General features: G+C 45.1%; 1 protein-coding gene across 2 annotated transcripts in view; it reads right to left on the bottom strand.

Moving 5' to 3' along the window:
* LOC120920885 (multiple epidermal growth factor-like domains protein 10) overlaps positions 1–18,593 on the bottom strand; it is a 221,048-nt gene that overhangs the window by 26,610 nt on the left and 175,845 nt on the right. For both annotated transcript variants that reach the window (XM_040333275.1, XM_040333274.1), the window contains exons 17-19: positions 18,076–18,204; positions 10,084–10,212; positions 3,609–3,737 (exon numbers count right to left, since the gene is read on the bottom strand). In XM_040333275.1, the coding sequence (XP_040189209.1) occupies positions 3,609–3,737; positions 10,084–10,212; positions 18,076–18,204 (387 nt within the window). The remainder of the gene's footprint in view (positions 1–3,608; positions 3,738–10,083; positions 10,213–18,075; positions 18,205–18,593) is intronic.

The raw sequence follows: 18,593 nt of genomic DNA, 5'->3' as shown, positions 1-18,593 counted from the left end.
CATTGCAAGGTTCCCTGCATTGGGCTCCCAGTGGCCATCTTGGTGGAGTCTGCATCTGATTTGACACAGAGCTCTCCTGAGTTGTGTGCAGCCATTCTGGATATAGAGAGGCTATATACAGTATGGCCCGGATTCACAAAGCACTTGCGGCGACGTATCTCCAGATACGCCGCGTAAGTGCAAATATGCGCCGTCGTATCTGTGCGCCGTACCCACAAACTAAGATACGCCTAAAAACAGGCTTAATCCCACCGACATAACTTGCCTACGCCGGCGTAGGGTGGGCGCACATTTACGCTGGCCGCATGCTGGCGCTGCCATTGATTAGCCATTCAAATATGCAAATGAGGAAAATACAGCGATTCACGAACGGATTCAGCATTAGAAAATTAGATACCTGATTGAAACTGACACAACCCATGGTGAGAACCGCATCTGCACAATCAAAAACAAAAACACACATGTGTATGTGACATTCTAACCTAAAACACATTTTATGATATAGACGTTATAAGTGTATGTAAAAACATACAAAGAAATATATATATAAATATACTGCAAAAATAAAGTGCTATTAAATAAATATAAATGAAAACCGATATGAATGATATCGTGGTAATAAAATGTGGAGACCATGTGTGAATGTGGAATTGTTCATAAATACGGTGCTGATCTGTTTTGGAAATAAAACAGAACAACAATGAATTGTTGATATGCAAGTGCGCAAAAACTGCAATAAATATATGAATGTAAACGTGTGTATATATATAATTATGAAAACATGGTCCAACATTAAGTGAAATAAATTAAATGGAATTGGATTAAATCAAATTAAATAAAATATAAAATTAAGATCGGACCCATGTAGTGCAATAAATGAAATTGAATATTTATGTATTTATTTGTTTATTTATTTATGTGCAGACAAATATGTTCAATGTTTGTATAATATAGTCATGCCCAGGATGTAATATGGGCAAACCCCGACAAGCATGATGAGTATGCATGAAGAGAAATTATTTATAAACAAAAACATAATATAAGTTGCTAAAATTTGTATAAATTAATATACTGAAGTTGTTATAATTACTACCAACAACACTTGTCATATAAACTAATCCATTGCATCTAAAAGAAATATAAAGAATAATATCATTAACATAAATCTATGGACAGCAAAGGAATATATGGAATAAAATGACAAGTGTGATGTGGGTCGAGCCCTAAACACTGAACGTTAAATATTAAAGGAAGTATCTGCGTGGTGTAAATGTGTATTTCATAACCAAAAAAAGGTCTGCTTTGATTTATTTCATCCCAAACAAAGGGAGTATATATAAACCAAATATACGTCCTGAAAGTAATCCTGGAACAAGAAAACTTGTGTGCATTCAAAGAAAAGTTTAATGTAAACAATATATAATCAATATATGAATGAGGATGGTAGAAATTACTAATAAAAATGTGATACATCCCACTCAAAATTTAATCCTGAGGGGCGTCTAGTATTCAAGAGAAATATCCACCGAACCTCTTGTTTACACAATATATTAAACTTATCACCACCTCTCGGTGGTTTTACAATTTTTTCTAGTCCCTGAATAACCAAACTGGAGGTGTCCTTGTGATGGACCTCATTCCAATGCCGTGCCACGTTAGTCATATGATCCTTTTCGATGTCATAAAGATGATAATATAGACGATCCCTAAGACGTCTTGTAGTTCTACCTACATACTGAACTGAACACAACCTGCATGTAATGGCATATGCAACGTAACGTGTGTTACAATTGATAAAAGAATGCAGCTTGTGTGTCTTACATGCAGGTTGTGTTCAGTTCAGTATGTAGGTAGAACTACAAGACGTCTTAGACTTCTTTCACACTGAGGAGTTTTAGCAACTTATTATATTATGTTTTTATTTATAAATAATTTCTCTTCATGCATACTCATCATGCTTGTTGGGGTTTGCCCATATTACATCCTGGGCATGACTATATTATACAAACATTGAACATATTTGTCTGCACATAAATAAATAAATAAATAAATAAATACATAAATATTCAATTTAATTTATTGCACTACATGGGTCCGATCTTAATTTTATATTGTATTTAATCTAATTCCATTTAATTTATTTCACTTAATGTTGGACCATGTTTTCATAATTACCATATTTATCGGCGTATACCGTGCACTTTTTCCCCCTTAGAATAAGGGGAAAATCGTGGGTGCGCGATATACGCCGATACCCGCTTCCTGCGCTGTGTTTGAACGCCGCCGCCGACATATACCGAGCGCAGTACACTCGGGTACACTCGGCTCCGCTCGTGGTCATGCCCTGTGCCGCCTCCTAGCCTTTATGCGAGAGGAGCCGAGCGTGCCCGAGTGTACTGCACCCGGTATATGTCAGCGGCGTTCAAACACAGTGCGGGAAGTGGGGATCGGCTCAGAAGGACACCACAGAGGCCGCAGACGGACGCCGGACCGGACAAGGCCGCCGATGGACGCCGAGCAAGACACTGACGAGGAGCATTTAAACTGTAAGTATTTTCTTATTTCAGGAAATTTCCCTTCCAGGTTGGGGGTGCGCGCTTTACCCCGATAAATACGATTATATATATATATATATATATATATATATATATATATATATATACACATTTACATTTATATATTTATTGCAGTTTTTGTGCACTTGCATATCAACAATTCATTGTTGTTATGTTTTATTTCCAACACAGATCAGCACCGTATTTATGAACAACTCCACATTCACACATTGTCTCCACATTTTATTACCACGATATCATTCATATCGGTTTTCATTTATATTTATTTAATAGCACTTTATTTTTGCAGTATATTTATATATATTTATTCATTTATTGCATATCTTTGTATGTTTTCACATACACTTATAAAGTCTATATCATAGAATGTGTTTTAGGTTAGAATGTCACATACACATGTGTGTTTTTGTTTTTGATTGTGCAGATGGTGTTCTGACCATGGGTTGTGTCAGTTTCAATCAGGTATCTAATTTTATAATGCTGTGCAGACCAGCTCTAATTGGTTTGGTTGCATTCAAAGTTTTCTATTTAAATCCTTTCAGATCCTCACACAACCCCTAAGCATCTATCCATGATGTGAAACATGTTAGCTTTTTTGTCCCCTATGTCCACTTTCTACCATTGATTGCAGTGTTGCATGAATTTTTGGATGTTATACAGCTTTGGATTTTATCCTTTGTTTATTTTGTTTCAATAAATCGCCTATCAGAGTGCGGCAGTCCAGGAACATTTCTTTTTTCCACGGATCAGCGCAGAGTCTGCACCTGTCAGTACTACAGGGCGGGAGCACAGCATAGGTTGCAGGGCTTGGAGCGGTACTCTTTTCTATTGTTGTAAGTGTTATTTGTTACACAAACCCAAAATTAAAAGAAGACCCCTCACGTTCTTACAGCTAGCCCTGCCCTCACATCAGTCCTTCACATTTTACTGTCTGCCTTTTCGAAGCCAATAAATGTAAAACTTTGCCTGCTATACATTACTGCACTTTTTGTATTGTCCTAAAAAAGAAACAAAAAGCAGCTCTTTCCTTACCTTTCTCACAGCGTGTACCTGACCAGCCTGCTTCACACTGGCAGTGACCCGTCACATGGTCACAGGTGGCGTTATAGAGACAGTCACAGGGCTGGTGGCATTTCAGGCCATAGGTTTTACGAGGGCACTCTAAATGAAAAACATAGTATGTTGGTAGCTGACTAAACAAAATTATCTGAAGACATGCCATTTTATAATATATCTGTACTGTGCATCAATTGTTGATCAATAAATAGTTGATTGATAAAGTGGTTGTAAAGCTTCGTGTTTTTTCATCCTATGCATTAAGGTGAAAAACACAATGCACTCTCCGGCCAACCCTCCCCCCGAGCCCCCGTTTTACTTACCTGAGCCCCAAAACTCAGTGGGCGCGATCCTGCGTTGCTTTCCCCCAGGTCTTGTCGGCTCTTCATTGGATAGATTGATAGCAGCGCAGCCATTGGCTCCGGCTGCTGTCAATCAAATTCAATGACGCGGACACCGGGGGGGGAGAGGGGCCGAGTCATACAATTGGTGGCGATTGGACGGCCCGGGGGTGTGCCCGCAAGCTAACCCCTTAGGGATAGAGCTTCCCAGAGGCGGTAAACTCTTGTGGGGGAGGAGCCGCGAGACGCCGTGGGACTCCAGAAGAGGAGGATCGGGGCCACTCTGTGCAAAACAAACTGCACAGTGGAGGTAAGTATGACATGTTTGTTTTTTTGTTTTTTAAAATAGCTGAACCTTTACAACCCCTTTAAGGGCAGTTCTTTGGAATTTTAGAGAAACACTTCCTGTGGTATAATTCCCAGTGTATCTTTTGGCCGAAGCGAGATATACATATATATAACCAGTTTTAAGTGAATCTCTAGGCCACATTTTTTTTTCACTTTTTTGGAAGGATTACACCAGCTCTTCTCAACCTTTTCACTACAGAGGAACCCTTGAAATAACTTTCCGGCCCTGTACACACGATCGGTCCATCCGATGAGAACGGTCTGATGGACCGTTTTCATTGGTTAACCGATGAAGCTGACTGATGGTCAGTCGTGCCTACACACCATCGGTTAAAAAAATGATCGTGTCAGAACGCGGTGACGTAAAACACAACGATGTGCTGAAAAAAACGTTCAATGCTTCCAAGCATGTGTCGACTTGATTCTGAGCATGCGTGGATTTTTAACCGATGGACGTGCCTACAAACGATCGTTTTTTTTCTATCGGTTAGGTATCCATCGGTTAAATTTAAAACAAGATTTCTTTTTTTTAACCTATGGATAACCGATGGGGCCGACACACGATCGGTTTGGACCGATGAAACCGGTCCATCAGACCGTTCTCATCAGTTTAACCGATCGTGTGTACGCGGCCTTAGGGAACCTCTACTAAAAATTACTTTATCTACAACCCATGATCCATTAGTGTGATGGTCGGTGAGAAGAATTCTCCTTACACTTGTGGTCATTGGGAAGAATTACCCCCTTGCAGAAACCAAAAAAATCAACGGTGTAATTTGGGAACTTACCTGAGAGGCAGAACTTGTTCATTGCTCAAGGAACCCCTAGCAACCTCCAGAGTAACCTCTAGCAACCTCTGGATGAACCCCAGTTGAGAAACCCTGGATTAGACCCTCAGTCAAGTTTTTAATGCTTTTTGTGTCCCAATTGAGAAGAGTCGCACTTTTTTTTTGGACTGGTAACCATTGTCAATGAGAAAGAAATTCATGGGAAATTCAAACTTTAGAGTTGCCCCTGAACAAGAAGTGAGGGAAAATCTTCCATTGGGAACACCTGTTTTGTAGGCAACTATCTAAGAGGGGAATTACCATCACTTTGGGAGATTTACTTTCTATAGCTTTCTATCGCTGGTGGAGAAAGCCCTCCATCCCTGCTGGGAGAATACAGTTGTGGCCAAAAGTTTTGAGAATGACACAAATATTAGTTTTCACAAAGTTTGCTGCTAAACTGCTTTTAGCTCTTTGTTTCCGTTGTTTCTGTCATGTAGTGAAATATAATTACACGCACTTCATATGTTTCAAAGGCTTTTATCGACAATTACATGACATTTATGCAAAGAGTCAGTATTTGCAGTGTTGGCCCTTCTTTTTCAGGACCTCTGCAATTTGACTGGGCATGCTCTCAATCAACTTCTGGGCCAATTCCTGACTGATAGCAACCCATTCTTTCATAATCACTTCTTGGAGTTTGTCAGAATTAGTGGGTTTTTGTTTGTCCACCCGCCTCTTGAGGATTGACCACAAGTTCTCAATGGGATTAGGATCTGGGGAGTTTCCAGGCCATGGACCCAAAATGTCAAAGTTTTGGTCCCCGAGCCACTTAGTTATCACTTTTGCCTTATGGCACGGTGCTCCATCGTGCTGGAAAATGCATTGTTCTTCACCAAACTGTTGGATTGTTGGAAGAAGTTGCTGTTGGAGGGTGTTTTGGTACCATTCTTTATTCATGGCTGTGTTTTTGGGCAAAATTATTAGTGAGCCCACTCTCTTGGATGAGAAGCAACCCCACACATGAATGGTCTCAGGATGCTTTACTGTTGGCATGACACAGGACTGATGGTAGCGCTCACCTTTTCTTCTCCGGACAAGCCTTTTTCCTGATGCCCCAAACAATCGGAAAGAGGCTTCATCGGAGAATATGACTTTGCCCCAGTCCTCAGCAGTCCATTCACCATATTTTCTGCAGAAGATCAATCTGTCCCTGATGTTTTTTTTGGAGAGAAGTGGCTTCTTTGCTGCCCTTCTTGACACCAGGCCATCTTCCAAAAGTCTTCGCCTCACTGTGCGTGCTGATGCGCTCACACCTGCCTGCTGCCATTCCTGAGCAAGCTCTGCACTGGTGGCACTCCGATCCCACAGCTGAATCCTCTTTAGGAGACGGTCCTGGCGCTTGCTGGACTTTCTTGGGCACCCTGAAGCCTTCTTCACAAATGCAGTGGAAATTTTTTTTTATGGGATTAAGTTAATTTTCATGGCAAAGAGGAACTTTGCAATTAATTGCAATTTGTCTGATCACTCTTCATAACATTCTGGAGTATATGCAATTTGCCATCTCAAAAACTGAGGCAGCAGACTTTGTGAAAATTAGTATTTGTGTAATTCTCCAAACTTTTGGCCATGGCTGTACAATGGCTCGGAGAGAGGGAATTCCCTGTCAACACTGTCTGTGTTGATTGGGGAATTGAGTGAATTTCTTTCCTGAAAGAAATCCGCTCCATCTATGGCTGGCCTAACTTAACCTAATATTCTTTCCTCAAATCTTTTATTTTTCTTGCAAAATTCCCTCAAAGGAATCCCCAAGCCCAAAATGTATTCATTGCCGGCTTCAAGATGTCAGTGGTGTAGACAGTGGCCCAGATTCAGTAAGAATTGCGCATAAATTACGGAGGCACAGGGCAGCGATTTTGCCCTGCGCCCCCGCAAATTTGCGCCGCTGCCCTCGTTTCACGGAGCAGTAGCTCCGTAAATTGCGAAGGCGCGCCGGCAAAATTGCCCGGCCTAAGCGTGCGCAATTTAAATGATCCCGCAGGGGGAGGGAATCATTTAAATTAGGCGCGTTCATAAAGCGCATGCGCCGTCGGGAAACTTTCCCGACGTGCATTGTGGCAAATGACGTCGCAAGGATGTCATTTGCTTCAAAGTGAACGTGAATGGCGTCCAGCGCCATTCACGAATCACTTACGCAAACAACGTGAAATTCAAATTTACCTTACGCTAAATACGCCGTACGGAAACTCTGTAACTTGCGTACGCAGGGCTCGCGCAACATTGTGAATCGGTGTTAGTATGCAATTTGCATACTATACACTGAGCACAATGGGAGCGCCCCCTAGCGGTCATCGCAAGAATGCAGCCTAAAATCTGCGTGGCATAAGAGCCTTATGCCACGCAGATTTTAGGCTGCAGTCGGCGTTACGAATGCTCCTGATTCAGGAACATCGTAACGCCGGCGCAAGCAAGCAATTGCGCTGCGTAACTATGGTTACGCAGGCGCAATTGCTCTCTGAATCCGGGCCAGAGTGACAAGCCTTTACTGAGTGGCTATTGACTTGTCTGGGAGTCAGACTATCAGCCAGGTCAGGTTGATTTAAGACAATAGAAACCAAGGCAGGCCATAGATTATACAATTGTCTTTCCCGCAACAATGGTTGTATTCTCCCTGCGGAAGGGGGGACTGGGAGCCTTCCCAGCCCGGGAGAACACTGTGGCCCAGATTCAGGTAGATCCGCGCAATATTTGCGTGGGCAAAGGGCAAAGATTTTGCTCTGCGCCCACGCAAATATTTGGATTTGCCCGCGATTCACGGAGCAGTAGCTCCGTAAATTGCGCCGGGCGCTATGCTAATTAGCCCTGCGTAAGGGCGCCTAAAGTAAATGATCCCGCCGGGGGCGGGAATCATTTAAATTAGGCGTGCTCCCGCGCCGAGCGAACAGCGCATGCTCCGTCGGGAAACTTTCCCGACGTGCATTGCGGTAAATGACGTCGCAAGGACGTCATTTGCTTCTAAGTGAACGTGAATGGCGTCCAGCGCCATTCACGAATCACTTACGTAAACGACGTGAAATTTAAATTTCACAAGCGGGAAGGGCGGCTATACTTTAGCATTGGCTGCCCCTACTATGAGAAGGAGCAGCCTTACGCTAAAGTCGCCGTACGGAAACTCCGTACCTTGCGTGCGCAGGGCCCGCGCAACTTTTGTGAATCGGTGGTAGTATGCAATTTGCATACTATACGCCGATCACAATGGCCGCGCCCCCTAGCGGCCAACGCAAGAATGCAGCCTGAGATATGAAGGCATAAGGAGGCTTATGTTTGTCATATCCTAGGCTGCAGTCCGCGTAGCGATGTTCCTGAATCAGGGGCATTCGCTACGCGGGAGCAAAACAGCTATTGCGCCGCGCAAGGCGCAATAGCTTCTTGAATCTGGGCCAATGATTATTGCTAGTGGCTATAGCTGCTGTCAATGATCTCATGCTAGAAATCCAACATACTGGTTGTACCCAAGTTGATTGATGGATATGAATATGTCTGCCTATAGATGGATCGAATCTCGGCCGGTCCCTGCTGAACCAGCTAACATCTTTGCTGGGATAACCACTCTGCTTTGTATGCTAGTGTAATACAATCCCATGAAGGATAACTTTAAAGCAAAAATAACAATAATACAAAATGCATAGCTCCCGACTGTCCCTGGTTTGGAACAATGCCCCTCTATCCCTCTTTGCTCCTCATTTGTCCCTCATTTTGGTCTGATCTAAATAGTTGTATATAAAATGCACTTTTTATATTTCAAGAAGTGCTTCCCAGTGCTAAACCTTTCATCCAATTAAAAAAGAAAAAAAAAAAACTTGTGGGTTTAACCACTAGCCGATCAACCGCCGCAGTTTTACGGCTGCGCGAAACGACGTAATATTACGTCATCTCGCATTTCAGCCATTAGGGGCGCATGTATGCTGCCAGAGGCACATGCACGCTTTCCCCTGGTGCCGACGCGCGTGCCCGGCAGGCGCGATCACCGCCGGGCACCCGCTATCGCTCGTTTACACACACTGCTCCCGGTCCTGTCAGGGGGAGAAATGACAGATCGTATGTTTATACAATGTATGAACAGTGATCAGTCATTTCCCCTAGTCTGTCCCACCCCCCCCCTTCAGTTAGAACACACACAGGCAACATAACCCCTTCCTCGCCCCCTAGTGTTAACCCCTTCCCTGCCAGTGGCATTTTTATAGTAATCAATGCATTTTTATAGCACTGATCGCTATAAAAATGCCAATGGTCCCAAAAATGTGTCAAAAGTGTGTGAAGCGTCCGCTATAAGTTTGCAGTACCGATAAAAATCGCTGATCGCTGCCATTGCTAGTAAAAAAAATATATTAATAAAAATGCCATAAAACTATCCCCTATTTTGTAGACGCTATAACTTTTGTGCAAACCAATCAATAAACGCTTATTGCGGGTTTTTTTTATGAACAATATGTAGAAGAATACGTATTGGCCTAAACTGAGGGAAAAAAATGATTTTTTTATATATTTTTGGGGGATATTTATTACAGCAAAAAGTTAAAAATATTTTTTTTTTCAAAATTGTCGCTCTATTTTTGTTTATAGCGCAAAAAATAAAAACCACAGAGGTGATCAAATACCACCAAAAGAAAGCTCTATTTGTGGGAAAAAAGGACGCCAATTTTGTTTGGGAACAACGTCGCACGACAGCGCAATTGTCAGTTAAAGCGACGCAGTGCCGAATCGCAAAAAGGGGCCCCGGTCATTGACCAGCAATATGGTCCGGGGCTGAAGTGGTTAACTTAAATTTTTTTTTATAATTCTCTTTAAAAAGGGCATGGCAGGGGGTGTGTGTCTTTTGCCTGTCTACTTTTGCTAATAGGTGTCCCTCGTTCCCAGCTCAAAAAGTTGGGAGGCATGCAAAATATGCAGCCATTTATTGATATAGATGTAACCAATTGTTCTAAATGTACTTACTAATATCACAGAATGGACCAATATATCCAGGCAGGCAGGAACACTTCCCATTCATGTGATCGCATTCTGCTCCATTTTGGCATCTGCATTTGTTTACACAGTTTTCTCCGTATGATCCCAAGGGGCAGACTAAGAAAAATAGAACACACTTTATCGTATAACATTTTGTCAGCTCACATCGCACTCATCTAACATCTTTAAGGGATCCGATGTACTTGGTGTGTATGGCAAGAAGTATATGTACACCCCTCCAAAATATTAAGTTCAGATGTTTCCATTGAATGGTACTCTCATTATCACTACAGCATACAGGGCGTTCTCAAAAAATTAGCATATTGTGATAAAGTTCATTATTTTCTGTAATGTACTGATAAACATTAGACTTTCATATATTTTAGATTCATTACACACAACTGAAGTAGTTCAAGCCTTTTATTGTTTTAATATTGATGATTTTGGCATACAGCTCATGAAAACCCCAAATTCCTATCTCAAAAAATTAGCATATCATGAAAAGGTTCTCTAAACAAGCTCTTCACCTAATCATCTGAATCAACTAATTAACTCTAAACACCTGCAAAAGATTCCTGAGGCTTTTAAAAACTCCCAGCCTGGTTCATTACTCCAAACCGCAATCATGGGTAAGACTGCCGACCTGACTGTTGTCCAGAAGGCCATCATTGACACCCTCAAGCAAGAGGGTAAGACACAGAAAGAAATTTCTGAACGAATAGGCTGTTCCCAGAGTGCTGTATCAAGGCACCTCAGTGGGAAGTCTGTGGGAAGGAAAAAGTGTGGCAGAAAACGTTGCACAACGAGAAGAGGTGACCGGACCCTGAGGAAGATTGTGAAGAAGGACCGATTCCAGACCTTGGGGGACCTGCGGAAGCAGTGGACTGAGTCTGGAGTAGAAACATCCAGAGCCACCGTGTACAGGCGTGTGCAGGAAATGGGCTACAGGTGCCGCATTCCCCAGGTCAAGCCACTTTTGAACCAGAAACAGCGGCAGAAGCGCCTGACCTGGGCTACAGAGAAGCAACACTGGACTGTTGCTCAGTGTCCAAAGTACTTTTTTCGGATGAAAGCAAATTTTGCATGTCATTCAGTAATCAAGGTGCCAGAGTCTGGAGGAAGACTGGGGAGAGGGAAATGCCAAAATGCCTGAAGTCCAGTGTCAAGTACCCACAGTCAGTGATGGTCTGGGGTGCCATGTCAGCTGCTGGTGTTGATCCACTGTGTTTTATCAAGGGCAGGGTGAATGCACCTAGCTATCAGGAGATTTTGGAGCACGTAATGCTTCCATCTGCTGAAAAGCTTTATGGAGATGAAGATTTCATTTTTCAGCACGACCTGGCACCTGCTCACAGTGCCAAAACCACTGGTAAATGGTTTACTGACCATGGTATTACTGTGCTCAATTGGCCTGCCAACTCTCCTGACCTGAACCCCATAGAGAATCTGTGGGATATTGGGAAGAGAAAGTTGAGAGACGCAAGACCCAACACTCTGGATGAGCTTAAGGCTGCTACCGAAGCATCCTGGGCCTCCATAACACCTCAGCAGTGCCACAGGCTGATTGCCTCCATGCCACGCCGCATTGAAGCAGTCATTTCTGCAAAAGGATTCCCGACCAAGTATTGAGTGCATAACTGAACAGAATTATTTGAAGGTTGACTTTTTTTTTTATTAAAAACACTTTTCTTTTATTGGTCGGATGAAATATGCTAATTTTTTGAGATAGGAATTTTGGGTTTTCATGAGCTGTATGCCAAAATCATCAATATTAAAACAATAAAAAGGCTTGAACTACTTCAGTTGTGTGTAATGAATCTAAAATATATGAAAGTCTAATGTTTATCAGTACATTACAGAAAATAATGAACTTTATCACAATATGCTAATTTTTTGAGAACGACCTGTACAAAGACAATTTAGGCAACCTTGTGGCAACAATTTGGGGAAGGTCCTTTTCTCTTTCGGCATGACTGTGCCACAAAACCAGCTGCATAAAGACATGGGTTGATGAGTTTGGTGTGGAGAAACTTAAAGCGGAGGTTCACCCTAATAGCATGTATATCTGACCAACTCCCTTATAGTCGTAACAAGTACTGTCCGCAATTAGTTTTTTTTTTATGCTTTACGTACCTTGTAATCCATTTTTTCAATCTACTTCTCCCCACGGGAGTAGGCGTTTCTATGCCTAGCGGGATTATCATCTGGGAGGTCGCCCAGATGATTGACGTCTGTTCGCCCCGGCAGATAAGGCCCCACCCCCCGTATTGCGTAGGCGCGTTACGGGGCTTCCGAAAAAAGCCAAATGCAGAATGCAGGTGCCATAAGGAGCCGACTCACATGTCTGCATGTTTGGCTTTTTTCGGAAGCCCCGTAACCCGGCCTTATCTGCCGGGGCGAACAGACGTCAATCATCTGGGCGACCTCCCAGATGACAAACCCCCTAGGCATAGAAACGCCTACTCCCGCGGGGAGAAGTAGATTGAAAAAATGGATGACAAGGTACGTAAAGCATAAAAAAAAACTAATTGCGGACAGTACTTGTTACAACTATAAGGGAGTTGGTCAGATATACATGCTATTAGGGTGAACCTCCGCTTTAAAAGTACAAAGACGACCCCTTTCACACTGGGGCAGTTTTCAGCTGCTTCAGCGCTAGAAATAGCCTCTGCTTAGTGCCTGAAAACCGCATCCCATTCATTCAAGTGTGACTTTTCATACTGGGATGGTGCACGTGCAGGACATTCCGAAAAGTCCTGCAAGCAGCATCATTGGGGCAGGTTGGGATCGCTGTATTTAGCGCTCCCAAAATGCCCTGCCCATTGTAATGAATGGACAGCGCTTCTGAAACGCCTGAAAATCGCTTCGGAAGTGCCGCAACCCAGAGAGAGTTTTTAACCCCTTCTTTGGGAAAAGTGCCGCTAAAACAAGTGACGCTTTGGCACTAACGTGGCTGCGGCCCCAGTGTGACAGGGGTCTGAAGGCAATTTTATTTATTTTTTTATTTTGAAAGAGTGGAGAGAGATTAGGATTTTGGATTGCATTGCTGCCTCCATTAGGGAGATTCACCCTCTATTTGTCCTGTTTACCATTATCATTGAAGGTAACAGTAAAAGAAAATCCCAAATTTTGGGTTGTCCCCAGAAAAGTAATATAGTGGGCATCTTCCAATGGGCACACTAGTTCTGGTGACCTGGGGGTCCCCAAGGGATTCCCATAATTTGCAGGGATTTCCTCTCCTGTTTTGGCTATAAGACAAAAAGCGAAGGGAAATCTTCCCAATGGGACACAGATGGCAAAAAATAAACTGACAAGGGATATAACCCTCCCTCTATCCAAAATTAAAAATCTTTTTTTTGCCTATAGTTCTACTTTAGGGCTCATTTACACTTGCTTCAGCTTCAACACACATTAATGGCTTGTTTACACTTGCTTCAAAACAAGGCTTCGGACAGGCTTTGTTAAAGCTCTCTGAACGCTAGTCAAAGCTCCTGTCACCAAATAAAATGGTTAGCTTACAGTCCCTTTACACTTGCTTTTGCTTTACTTAAAAAATGATACCCCATGTAGCTTTAGTGGTGCTTCAAAGCGTCTTCAGAGCCTCCATAGAAGTCTATGACAAAGCTCGCTTGAAGCCCCACTGCAGCCTCGTTGAAGCCTCATCGAAGCCCAACAAAGCTTCACCAAAGTCTCATCGAAGTCCCACCAATGGCTCGTCGAAGCCCCATCAAAGCTCCACTAAAGTCTCATCGAAGCACCAAGCAAAAGCAAGGTGTAAACAGGACTGTAAGCTAACCATTTTATTTAGTAATAGGAGCTTTGACTAGTGTTCAGAGAGCTTTAACAAAGCATGTCTGAAGCCTTGTTAAAGCTGAAGTTTACGCGCAAGTGTAAGGCCCCGTACACACGACCGGATCTGTCCGTTGGGATTTATCCGAGGATCAGTTCCAGCAGACAAATCCGGTCGTGTGTAGGGCCTAGCGGACATTTTTCGGCGGACATTTCTCCAGCCGACCGGTTTTCAAGCGGATAAAAATTTCTTAGCATGCTAAGAAATCTATCCGCTGGAAACCTGTCCGTCGGACTGATCCGGTCGTCTGTACAGACTCACCGGATCAGTCCGTCCGCTCCCCATCCCTCGCATGCGTCAAAGTGATTGGACGCATGCGTGAAAGTATTTACCTTCCAGGGTCGCGCACGTCGCCGCGTCATCGTCGCGGCCACGTCACTGCGTATGTTTTTCGCGGGGATTTTGATCTGATGGTGTGTACAGCCATCAGATCAAAATCCGGAGCAGAAATGTCCGCTGGAAACGGTCCGGCGGACCATTTTCATCGGATATCCGCTCGTGTGTACAGGGCCTGAGTGTAAAGCAAGGTGTAAACAGGACTGTAGGCTAACAATTTTATTTAGTGAGGGGCTTTGACTGGCATTCAGAGAGCTTTAACAAAGCGTGCTTCAAAACAAAGCTTTTGACACGCTTTGTTAAAGCTCCCTGAACGCCAGTCAAAGCCCCTCACTAAATAAAATTGTTAGCCTACAGTCCTGTTTACACCTTGCTTTACACTTACACTTGCGTGTAAACTTCAGCTTTAACAAGGCCTCAGACAGGCTTTGTTAAAGCTCTCTGAACGCTAGTCAAAGCTCCTATCACTAAATAAAATGGTTAGCTTACAGTCCTGTTTACACCTGCTTTTGCTTCATGCTTCGATGAGGCTTCAATGAGGCTTCGGTGGTGCTTTGGTGGATCTTCCATGGGGCTTCAGTGGGTCTTCGGTGAGGCTTCAGTGGGGCTTCAAGCGAGCTTTGCTTCAAAAATGATACCCCATGTAGCTTCAGGGGTGCTTTAAAGCCTCTTCAAAGACTCCATAGAAGTCTATGGCAAAGCTTGCTTGAAGCCCCACTGAAGCCTCACCGAAGCCCGATCGGAGCTCCACCAAAGCCCCACCGAAGCCTCATCGAAGCACCAAGCAAAAGCAGGTGTAAACAGGACTGTACAGTAGGTGAACCCGATTTTGTGTCAATCTCGCTCTCTTTCTCAGCGAGATTGAGCACCTACGAGCCCCATCGCGGGAGCCAGCGCCGAGCTGGCTTGCCGCGATGGAGACAGAGCCGTCATAGAAGCGACGGGAGATCCGACTTGGATTCCCGCCAATTCTACACGTGTGCGGCGTTTGTTATGAATCCTGAAGGGGAAGTCCCCGCCGGATTTTAAATAAAAATCCGGCATGGGTCCCCCCTCAGGAGCATACCGGGCCCTTAGGTCTGTTATGGGTTGTAAGGATAGCCCCCCTACGCCAGAAAAAACGGCGTAGGGGGTCCCCCTACAATCCATACCAGACCCGTATCCAAAGCACGCTACCCGGCCAGCCAGGAAGGGAGTGGGGACGAGCGAGCGCCCCCCCCCTCCTGAGCCGTACCAGGCTGCATGCCCTCAACATGGGGGGGTTGGGTGCTCTGGGGCAGGGGGGCGCACTGCGGCCCCCCCCACCTCAGAGCACCCTGTCCCCATGTTGATGAGGACAGGGCCCCTTCCCGACAACCCTGGCCGTTGGTTGTCGGGGTATGCGGGCGGGAGGCTTATCGGAATCTGGGAGCCCCCTTTAATAAGGGGGCCCCCAGATACCGGCCCCCCACCCTAAGTGAATGAGTATGGGGTACATCGTACCCCTACCCATTCACCTGCAAGAAAAGTGGTAAAAACACAAATAAACCACACAGTGTATTAAAATATTTTATTTTTCTGCTCCGGAGGCCGCCCCCTGTCTTCTTTATTAGCTCTTTTACCAGGGGGGGCTTCTTCTTTGACGTCTTCGGGTGGGTGGGGGCCGCCGTCTGGTTCTCTTCCACCGCCGGGGGGGGTGGCTTTTAAAAAAGCCCCCGCCCCCCCGGCGGGTTTCCTCCGGCGTCTTCGGCGGGGCTCTTCTTCTTCCGCTATCCTGACGGGTCTTCTCAACTCTCCGGGGTTCTCCTTCTGTCTTCGCCGCTCTCCGTTGTTGACTCGGCGCACCCCGGTTCTTCGTCTCGCTGTCCGGTGTCTTCTTCCGTGCTGTACGTCTTCTCCTTCCGTGCTGTGATGAGTTCTTCTTCCGTGCTGTGACGTCATGTTCTTCACTTCTCTCCTTCTCCCGATGTTGACTCGCCGGTCCTCCTCGCTGAAATGACGGATGCACGCCTTGCATCGGACCTATATAGGCCTCACAGTCCCATCATGCTCTGTACCTACCCATGTGATACCTACCACGTGGGTAGGTATCACATGGGTAGGTACAGAGCATGATGGGACTGTGAGGCCTATATAGGTCCGATGCAAGGCGCGCATCCGTCATTTCAGCGAGGAGGACCGGCGAGTCAACATCGGGAGAAGGAGAGAAGTGAAGAACATGACGTCACAGCACGGAAGAAGAACTCATCACAGCACGGAAGGAGAAGACGTACAGCACGGAAGAAGACACCGGACAGCGAGACGAAGAACCGGGGTGCGCCGAGTCAACAACGGAGAGCGGCGAAGACAGAAGGAGAACCCCGGAGAGTTGAGAAGACCCGTCGGGATAGCGGAAGAAGAAGAGCCCCGCCGAAGACGCCGGAGGAAACCCGCCGGGGGGGTGGGGGCTTTTTTAAAAGCCACCCCCCCCCGGCGGTGGAAGAGAACCAGACGGCGGCCCCCACCCACCCGAAGACGTCAAAGAAGAAGCCCCCCCTGGTAAAAGAGCTAATAAAGAAGACAGGGGGCGGCCTCCGGAGCAGAAAAATAAAATATTTTAATACACTGTGTGGTTTATTTGTGTTTTTACCACTTTTCTTGCAGGTGAATGGGTAGGGGTACGATGTACCCCATACTCATTCACTTAGGGTGGGGGGCCGGTATCTGGGGGCCCCCTTATTAAAGGGGGCTCCCAGATTCCGATAAGCCTCCCGCCCGCATACCCCGACAACCAACGGCCAGGGTTGTCGGGAAGGGGCCCTGTCCTCATCAACATGGGGACAGGGTGCTCTGAGGTGGGGGGGCCGCAGTGCGCCCCCCTGCCCCAGAGCACCCAACCCCCCCATGTTGAGGGCATGCAGCCTGGTACGGCTCAGGAGGGGGGGGGGCGCTCGCTCGTCCCCACTCCCTTCCTGGCTGGCCGGGTAGCGTGCTTTGGATACGGGTCTGGTATGGATTGTAGGGGGACCCCTACGCCGTTTTTTTCGGCGTAGAGGGGGCTCTCCTTACAACCCATAACAGACCTAAGGGCCCGGTATGCTCCTGAGGGGGGGACCCATGCCGGATTTTTATTTAAAATCCGGCGGGGACTTCCCCCTCAGGATTCATAACAAACGCCGCACACGTGTAGAATTGGCGGGAATCCAAGTCGGATCTCCCGTCGCTTCTATGACGCGCTTGCTGGGATGTGCTGTCACTATTCCAGTGAGTGTGAGATGTCGGCGAGATCTCGGCACCCTGTCGCCGAGTATCAGCGTGACGCTGTCGTGCTGAAAGCACAATATCACAAACACCTACTGTAAGCCAACCATTTTATTCAGTGACAGGAGCTTTGACTGGCGTTCAGAGAGCTTAAACAAAGCGCGTCCGAAGCCATGTTTTGAAGCAAGTGTAAACTAGCTCTAAGGGGGTCTAAACACCCTAAACAGACATAAAAATCAAACATCTTGTGTGACGCCTTCCCAGGAGGATGGAGGCTGTTATAGCCAAAGGGAATGTAGAATGGGGTGAAGGGGGGGCACTCCATACTAATACCCTTGGTTTTTGAATGGGATGTCCAACACGCACATATACTGTAGGTGTGATGGTCAGGTGTCAACAAACTGAATACTATCAGTACAGGTATTAACCTCATACAGTTACCAGAATATAATATTTTTGTTAAAGTGGCCCATTAAAACCGTCTTCTTCACAAGTTTTGTTAATTAGGGATGAATAACGGACATAAGGATAAAAACTTGGAAATAAAGGAAACTTCAGACATGCAGCAGTTTTACCTTCAGAACACATTTTTCCAGTCCATCCGGAAGAACAGACACAAGTTCCATCAATCGGACTACAATGCCCTCCATTTTGGCAATAACAGGTGTTAGCGCAGTCCTTCCCCCAAAGTCCCAGTGAACATGCTAAAGAAATAGTATACAGTATGTTTAGTATTTTTTCTCTGAAAATAAAAGAAAACACAAACAAAATACACAAATAAAAATGCTTTAAAATTAAAGAAAGTTTAGAACAGCATATTGGATTACAGGTCAACAGTAAGCAGCCTGACATTTCTGTAATCGATGAATAGATTAGCAGCCAGCTGGCCCTGTTACAAAACACCTCTGAGAGTCTCTGCCTATGATGAGAGGGGGTGTGTGCCTTTTCATCCAATCAGCAATTTTAGCTATCTTGGCTGTATGCCCAGACATCACACAGGAAGAGAAAATCTCCGCGGTTGTTTTTGCGCTGTAAACAAAAATAGAGCGACAATTTTGAAAAAAAAAAAATATTTTTTACTTTTTGCTATAAT

Source organism: Rana temporaria, chromosome 13, assembly GCF_905171775.1.
Source record: "Rana temporaria chromosome 13, aRanTem1.1, whole genome shotgun sequence".
NCBI classification, from domain to species: domain Eukaryota; kingdom Metazoa; phylum Chordata; class Amphibia; order Anura; family Ranidae; genus Rana; species Rana temporaria.
The sequence above is the reverse complement of the archived record's forward strand: the minus strand, read 5'-3'. Positions and strand labels throughout refer to the sequence as shown.